Below are 9,079 nucleotides of genomic sequence, written 5' to 3'. Positions count from 1 at the left end.
TTTGTTAAGTCTCAACAGGGTAGGCAACTCCTGCCCAGAAATAGGGTATCATAAGCTGGTCTTCAATTCTCCCTTCCTCAAAGATTTATTTCTGAAATAAATTCCTGTTAACATTTCCCTTTGAAAACTCAGAAGACAACCAAACCCAACTGTGAATGTGGTCTTTAATGCTATATTCCTTGTCATTTCCATCACCTGCCTTAAGTTTTCATCATGGAAGATGATTGTGTTGCAGCACAAAATCAAGGAACACTTGTAGAATCCAAACCTATGAGTGGTATGGACTGGTGTTTCCTTTGCTTAGCCAAGCCCTGCCCCTATCAGAAGTATCTCCTCTGCTAGAAGTCCTCTTGGGGGAAAAAAATGGCTAGGAGCTCACCAAAGTTGGAAGTTCAGAGTTTATTTACCAGAAGCCTTAAGTGTAGGCACCCCATCTTTTCTACCTAGTTCTGGCTAAAGTGCTGAAGGAACAGCTCCCAGCGCTTTGGGTCCTTTCAGTAAGCATCCCAGGAAGACAGCACCCACCTCCTCTCTGCTACAAACACCCATTCACAAAATCCAAGGAGAGAACTACAGCCTTCCTTCCCTGAATCCTTAGAAATTTAGTGAGACTGCGATTGAAACACACCCTCCTTCCCTAAATGTATAATTACTCGTGGGTGGAGAGCCACCAGGGCGGGTAACAGAAGAGGGCAGAGGTAAACAAGCAGAAGGGGGTTTGGTCCTGACTTCTAAACATCTTTTTGTTCATCTCTCCTCCCCCTCTCCCGTTTTCCTAATCCCTAGAATGATGGAATTGGAGGCAAAGGGAAGATTCTGGGAATGGAGATGTGAATCTCAAACCTAGAAATGATCTGGGCGATGTATTTAAAGTTAAATACTCCTTGTCTTAGGGACCCAGCACAGTCCACATTTAAGGAGCCTGTGTTTTCTCCATCACCAAGTAAACAAACAATTGCATCCAAAGGTTAAAACCCTGTTCCGAGCGTACCCTTGCTGTCCTCTATCTAAGCTACAGATTCAGGTGGGTTGGAAAGCGCTCACAACCGGGGAAAGTGCGAAAGATTCTCTAAACCCTGTAGCCGGTCCCCTACTGTCCACAACTCTCTTCCGGCCATTCCTCACCATCCGTGACTCTGCAAGACGGGCACTCAGACATGTGTGTGGGAGTGCGTGTGCGGGAGATGGAGGAGAGGGGAGCGTGCGCCACATGTGCAGCCCTGCATCTCCCTGTTCCTCGGCTTGCATTCATTCATCTGCATGCACTGATTACAATTTTGATCAAAGGCGGAACAGTTACCCTGATCAGCTTTGTTTTTAACGGGCACACGTTAACATAGCGTGCTCCTAAATTGAAAGTGGAAAAAAAAAATCTGAATGTGGGTCCTAGGTCTCTCCCCCTGTCTACCCTTCCCTCCCCCATCTGGACTCCCCACAAACAGGGAAAGCTCGCAGCAATCTGATGGTGGAAGGATCTGAGTCTGTAGCTCAGGAAGGAGATTAGGGCCAAAGCGGTGCAAGTTAAATTGTGCTGCATATAAAAAAAAAAAAAAAAAAATGGGCGGATTGGTCTCCAGATCCAGAGACTGGTACCACCTTCCTTTCTAAAATAAAATCTCTCTGGCATGAAGTCACCGCCTATTTCACATCCGGTTTGCCCTGGGACGTATTACTACTGTCTCGGTAAAGAGAAATCTTTTGTTGTAGAGCCGCGGATTGGATTTGGGGGAGCCAATCTGGGTGTGAAATCCTCGGCAGAGGAGCACGCAGAGTCCATGATGGCTCAGACCGAGTGAGTGAGAGGCTGGGCGCAGACGCCCCTCCGCTCGCCGCCGCCGGACTCGCCACGGACTCCGGCTGCTCCGGGCTCCCCACGGTTTCCTCTCGCACACACTTTGCCCGGGTCTGGAGCAATCGATCGGTGCCCACGGGGGGCCTGAGGTAGGTGCTGCTTCCGACCACAGCACGCAGAGCTCGCTCCGCGGCTTTGCCTAGCGGGAGAGACCGGACTGCTCCAGGCAGACCAGACGCGGGAGCCAGGGGGACCCGGACCGAGCCCGCTCCCACCGCAGGTAGAATAAAGGCATGTTTTTCTTTCAAGCGGAAAACCGCAGCGGTCCAGGGGCATGTTCTTTTTCACTCCGTTTCTCTTTCCGCCTTTCTTAAGCAGGTTTGACTGTATCCCACAGGGTGGGTGGTGACCTGTTGTTTTGGTCGCGTTGTGGTTGTTGTTGTTTTCCATCCCACCCCCCCGCCTCCCCAGGAGGGAGCTGGGATGAGGTGGGGAGGGGCTTCGGTGGGTGGGCACAGCCTAAAGTTAAGAAGGCTGGGACACAAAACCTGTCTCAGTGCTCCATCCTGGCCAGGGAAGCCATCCTCTCCTTCCAGCTGCAAAATGCCTCTTCTCCCCTTTCCAGTGGACACGCTGCTGAAATGCCCTCTGGTGTAGGGGGGCTCTGATTCCTCACACAGACAACTCAACTTGTCGTTGGACGGACATGGGTGACATGGCATATGGGTGTTTGGAGTGTGTGTTTGGTGGGGGGAGGTGGCAGGTGGAACAGGGGGAAGGAGGCAGCTTAACGTTTCTTTTAAACTATTATGCTTGTATTTGCAAGAAACTTTCTCACTGAGCAACTCCAGGGCCATGGCAGGCTTGTTTTCCTCTTTCCAAAATGTTCGAGCACAAGAAGCTGTGGGACCTTGCCTTGGGGTTTTGTTTCGTTTCATTTACCCTTTCAGGAATTTTTAAAAAAGAAAAACCGACAAGTATTGATAGGGTAAGAGAAACTGTTTTTCCTTCAGAACAGCTGTCAAAGATTAATAAAAGGATGAATTATAGTCATGTAATTTAGATGCAATATTTTAACATAATATAATTTATCTAATATTTCCTGTCATATACAATCATCTGTGTCAGAGCCAGACAGTAAATTAAGTAAAAAACTATGAAGCTCACAGTTCTTATCTCTAGACCATTTCACTCTAAACACATTATGTTGTATTGCTTACATGCCTGTTTGTAATGGTTTTTGCTGATATAAATGATCCCAGAGAGTGTGGAAAGCATTTGGTAGCTGTATTTAAAGGCATACTGCATTAAATTATAGAGTGCTTAGTGAAAAATAGGTTTCCAAAGATTTGTTATACATTTAGGAAAGTGCTAACAAATACCTTGAACATTTCTCATATTATGACTGGGATGAATTATAGCACATTAAATCAAGTGTTGCCATATCTGCTCCTTAACTAGGTAGTGCAGTGCTTTTTAAAAAATGACTCCACAAATAGACTATACTTTCAAAAAATTATCTAAGCCTTCCGTACTCCATTTCCCCAGCATCCCACTACGAAGTCTAAATTCAACAATCAGATGGTGATTGATTACACTTTACCTACGAGAGAAAAAAGAGTTCCTTATTTATGCAAAGCAAAGCACTCAGCTTCCATCTGTTGGAGATGAAACATTTTCTAACAGCAACCTGGCAGAATACGAGAGGGCTTGAAAGATATGTGTGGGCATGTTTGCGTGCACTGATGCGAGTGTGGTATGCGTGTGCGAGGGAGATCAGCACATGGCTTGACGGTGAAGTGTGTCCTTTAGCCTCGCCGAAGCACTAGTGAGCATATTTAACAAGGCAATCACAGGCAGAAAATACAAGCACGACTTTGACATTCAACAGTGTGTTTCGTATGTTGCTGGGTTTTTTGTTTTTTGTTTTTGAAAAATATAAGTACAGTTGCTTCTGAAATCAAGGCACATCCAGAATGCAAAGATGAATTCAGTCATGAAAGCATTGTAATCTTCCCCATTCCGGTCCCCAAATATTCTCTCTCTGTGACAGACACCAGCTTAAACATTTCAATGCATAGTTCAGTTGCGGGAACGCGAATCAGAAAGGTCAGATTTCTCAGATGATTAAAAAAAACAAAAAACAAAAAACAACAAAAAAACCCAAGAAGAGAGTAATGCAAACTATATAGGAAGTATCAAACCTAGAGAGAAAAAACAACTCACAGTTTTTATGTTAAGCAATATTGTAACCTGAAAGCATTTCAACTTGTATTCTTTTACAGGAGAAATTAAGATACTGATATAGTTCTGAATGGAGAAATGGAAGGGACAGTGGAGAATGGAAGGTCCAGGTTTCCATTGCTTCCAATGAGGTGTCATAGCCCAGTGAGGTCATTTCCTGACTTCAAAGCATTCATCTGAACTGCCTCAGTCAGCCCTAGTGGTTATAACCTGATGTTTCTTACAAGAGACATTGATCTCTACTTGTTCTACTTTTCAGCTGCACAAGCCCGCGATGAAGAAGAAAAGCCTGCGTCTCCCTGACTCTCTTTGGGCCTGGACCCTCCTTCTGGGCACACTGACTGGAAGAAGGTGGGGACGCTTTATTTTACTTCTGCATGAGAATTTCTGTAACTTTTCATTTTATTCTTTCAGTGGGAAGAGAATTGCCCTTGGATGAATTCATGACTAAGGGAATTCAAAAAACTTAACTGCAATAAAATTCCAGTTAAGCATAAAGAAGAGCAGTATGAAAAAATAATCATCTTATTTGTATGTTAGTTAGAATACACTTATTATGTTTTTATTACGAATGTCTTAATTCAACATTTAAGTCTTAAGTTGAACTTTTTTTCACAGTTCATCTGTAACTGAACAAAACCAGCGGTTTCTTATTCATAGAAAAGCTACCTCAGTTAATGTCTGCATACTATGTGAGTTGATTTTTTAACAAGAAAATCTTTAACCAGTTATAAAATCATAGATAAACTTATGACTATATGGTAGTGAAAAGTTCAAAATAATATTTGTAATTTGAAAGTCATAAGTCTCTATAAAAGCATATACATATGTTTTGAAAACATTACTTATATAACCAGTAGAGGTAAAATATGCCAGAGAAATATTTGAGAATATCAGATAAAATTGAAATTCTTCATTTAAGCATAACTACTATGGAGACAAGTTATAAGACAAATTTAATAATATGCTTAACCATATTCAAAATGTTTGCTAATGACCCAACCGAGCATATAAAGATATTATAGTAGCAATGACATAAATAACCAAATATTTCAGATGATTCTTTATCTACTTTTATATTTCTTATGTAGTCTATTCCTGTGGCCCATGAGAAAGTCTTAGACGTATTATAAAAATCTAAGATTCTTCAAAATGTAATGGAAAGTGAGCCCTTATGCGTAAGGCAGAGGGAGAGAATAGCCTGGGAAGATATAAATTTAGGAGGATTTTTAAAATTGAGAAGTTGCTTTTATTTTTGCTATTTTGTGTGGTAAATAATGACTACCAGATGAACAGGAAATGCTTTATTGCCAGATACTCTTAATCTGAGGAGTTAAATGTTCTTCACTGCTTTTGAAAAATTACATGAAGTGTTACTATTGTAATGACCTGTAGATGGAGGTAGTGCACAGTGTTTTATTATCTAGTGGCTCATATGCAATCAAAATCAGGTACTGTAACTGACATTTCTCACCAAATTATATATTTAGTTTAGGAAACTACATCGGCATGAGTGTTTAATAGCAAATCAATTATATTTATCCTAGGGCTATTCTCTGACAATTACAATGGGGCATAGTGAATTAGAAATAAAGAAAGAATACCTGTTTATAAAATCACATTTAAAAATCAGGTTACCATTCCAATTGCAATAACAGAACTGGTTTTCTGGGAGTGTGGGGATACATATCTATTGGCATTTGTATTCCAATGCAAAAAAAATTGGTGAATACAACATTTATAGGTTAAAACAGGGGGAAAAACATTTCCTGAATGTGATATAAGCTGTAAAAAAAAAAAAGGAATACAGGTAAAAGTAATAGATAACTAACTCCATATTCTAAGAATCATGGTAACAATCTAATTGTGCCCTGTCATGTCACCCGTCTCATCTTTCCCCCTTCTCATTTTATTGCTTTCTTCCTTTAATTACTTGATCTGGCCCTCTCACAACATAAGGTGTGCTAACATTTCTTTCCCATTTTTATCAGGATGACCTTCTAATATCCTTGAAAGATACATTTGACATTTGGTATTGTGACAGAGTTTTTGTAAATAATTGCAGTCAGAAAACTATTTTTGCTTTACTGCTATCATCGACTAATGAGACATGCTGGAAGACACAGAGCTCATTAAAAATTTGATTTAAAAAACTACTAAGATGTTTAATTTTACCAAAGGAGAGTAAACCCTTAATCTGCATGATATTAATGTTGAATTTAGGAGAACCAAAGATCATTTAATAGAGGTATATTCTATGCATTGATTATTGTGAATTGCATTTAGTTATTATAACGTTATCAAATTAAAACTTATCAGAAAAAATAGCCATTACATTTTGCTGATATAAATTTAATTAAACAATCATGTTTGTTTTTTAAATGATATTTTGGTTATATATCTTGCTCCTGTAAAATAAGTGGTTCCTAGTTTCATACGTTACTACTTGTTTTTTAGATTGATCAGTAATATAAACACACAAGATTCAAGCCAAAGCATGTTAAACAGAAAATATGAAAGTGTTATTTTGTGGAAGTTTCCTCCTTTATACTCTAATTCACATTGTTTTTACTCAAGGTCAGAGTTATCATTGAAACATAGCAGTGACTGTGATCCATCCTAAATTAGAAGACTTCCCTCTCACAGGATTTTGGAGGTGTCATCCTAATCATTACATAAAATATGATTCAAGGAGCACAGATAATATAATAATGTGATTGATGTAAGAAATACACAATATTTGAATTGCAGTCACCATGTGGTTGAAACTCAAAGACTAGCAATGGTAAAGAATAATTACACCTTCAACTATAAAGATTTAAGTATAAACAAGTACTTCACTATAGAAGAATAGAAATAAAGTTTTAGACTAAAATGTGAAGAAAATTGGGTCCTATTTTAAGCTCTGCTCACAAGTAGCTGTCTTTTCTTAAACAAAACACCAATCCTACACTACAGTTTAGTAAACCATAAATTAAGAATATTGGACCATATCTTTTTCAAGGTATTTTTTTTATTTATATGACCAGAAATGACAAAGAGTCAATTAATTAGAGGCTTGAATAAACAAATTATAAAACTACCTAAATAGGTTCATAAACCTTCAGATGAATGGAAACTACTCAATGATGTAAAAATATAATTATACTTAGAAACACGTTTTATCTATTTATCTCATCTGTATTATCTTGAAAGAACATCAAAAAAACAGCACAGCCCCAGCTGGTTTGGCTCAGTGGATGGAGGATCTGCCTGCAGACTAAAGGGTCCCAGGTTTGATTCGGGTTTGATTCAGGTCAAGGACACATACCTCAGTTGCAGGCCCCTCCCGGGCCCAGGCCCTGGCTGGGGTGAGTGCAAGAGGCAACCAATTGATGTGTCTTTCCCTCTCTCTCCCACTCACTCTGAAAATCAATGGAAAAATATCCTCAGGTGAGGATAAAAAAGAAAAAGAAAAAAAAGCAAAACACACATGTATGTACATGAAGTAGATAAAGAAAGGGATGTTAGGAGGTGAAATTTTAGCTTATGTTCCATGTTAAAGAAATGAAAATAAAACTATTAATTATCTTGGTAGCTCATAAATATATATTTTTTTTATTTGGGAAGAAGCCTCCCAAAATTTCTCCCCCAATATGCATTAACCTTCTTGTTTGCCCAGAAAAACACACATTACAGCATTGCGTTTATGTGCTGAGAACTATGAATGTAAAGAGAAGAAACTCATTTCCTGATAATTTTCCTTCCATGGTTAGAAATATTAGAATAAAGAGCTTATCACCCATGAGAACGACTGTGAGAAAATGGTAGGAATTAAAATAAGACTTGTTTTTTTCACTACACCAGAAGGAATTTTCAAATTAAGATTCAATGGAAGGAAAGTAGGAAAATCTGGGGAAAACGTTTTAGTAGAAATGTTATCATTTAGTTATCACCTCCTATTATGCTTTTTTTCAGCTATGGACAACCCTCAATACAAGATGAACTTAAAGACAATACCACAGTCTTTACCAGGATTTTGGACCGACTCCTAGATGGTTATGACAATCGCCTAAGACCAGGATTGGGAGGTGGGTCACATTATTGTTTTCATTTTAGAGAACAACATTAAACCCTTACTTTTAAAGCCTGGCTTTCCCTCTAAATGGTAACGTAATAAAAATGGCAGCATGTAGTTAAATAACTAACTCTATTTTTAATAGATTGCTCAATATTGAATTTACTAGGGAAGTTCCATGTACATATGCATATGTAGTAAAAGGCAGATACAAACTTATAATAACATTAAAGATATGTTACTTTTACTAGACAAGGGAAAAATGGGGGTTAATATTCTTCCTTCCAGCCTGAAGAATACAGCTATTTCATTCGGCATTGCTGTGCCTGCACTGAATTCAAGTAGAATATCTCTAAATCTATTGCTCTAAACATTACTTTTGGAATATTACTCATTGATCCACTATTTTGCATTAGATTAACACCACCTCTGAGATAAAAGGTGAATAAGATAGATGGTAGCGATTTTTATAAACCATGCATTCAAAACTTAAACCCTTATTTTCTGAAGTAAAAGTGTGTTTTTCTTTGTATTGATATTGCTAGTTGGTTATATTAGTAACTTTTTATTATAACCAATTGAATTTAATTGCTTATACAAATAAAATTTTGCTTAGGAAGAAGATAGACTTAATAACACAATATTTATAACAATAAAAGTAAATAGCATTAGACATTACACACTTACTTGACTAACCCTTGAATAAGATAATCACCTATCTTTTGTAGTTAAACAAAGACTAATGAAGCCAAAACAAAATATTGATCTCAGAGTAAAACAAGTGAAGCAAAGAAATAAATTAACATCCCAAGTCGCACAAGAAACCAAGGTTAGAATCTAGGATTCCCAACTATTACTGATGCTGTACCTTTTCCGAAGAATTTATAGAAACTATTTAATAACAATATTAAAATTAAATAGAAATATTAAGAAAGTCATCTCTTCTTCATTTAGACAGTGAAGATATGTAAACAATAAGAAGCTTA

General features: G+C 38.2%; 1 protein-coding gene across 2 annotated transcripts in view; it reads left to right on the top strand.

The window, feature by feature from the left end:
• Positions 1–1,232: 1,232 nt before the first annotated feature.
• GABRA1 (gamma-aminobutyric acid type A receptor subunit alpha1) overlaps positions 1,233–9,079 on the top strand; it is a 55,830-nt gene continuing 47,983 nt past the window's right edge. Inside the window, exons 1-3 of one of the 2 annotated variants that reach the window (XM_080675012.1) lie at positions 1,233–1,941; positions 4,296–4,387; positions 7,994–8,106. In XM_080675012.1, the coding sequence (XP_080531138.1) occupies positions 4,311–4,387; positions 7,994–8,106 (190 nt within the window). In that variant the 5' untranslated portion in view covers positions 1,233–1,941; positions 4,296–4,310. Of the gene's footprint in view, positions 2,073–4,295; positions 4,388–7,993; positions 8,107–9,079 lie in introns of both variants that reach the window. The other variant, XM_080675013.1, reaches the window with a different exon arrangement.

Source organism: Plecotus auritus (genome assembly GCF_963455305.1).
Source record: "Plecotus auritus genome assembly, chromosome: 6".
Taxonomy (NCBI): Eukaryota; Metazoa; Chordata; class Mammalia; order Chiroptera; family Vespertilionidae; genus Plecotus; species Plecotus auritus.
Note: the sequence above shows the minus strand (reverse complement) of the source record. Positions and strands in the feature narration are given on the sequence as shown.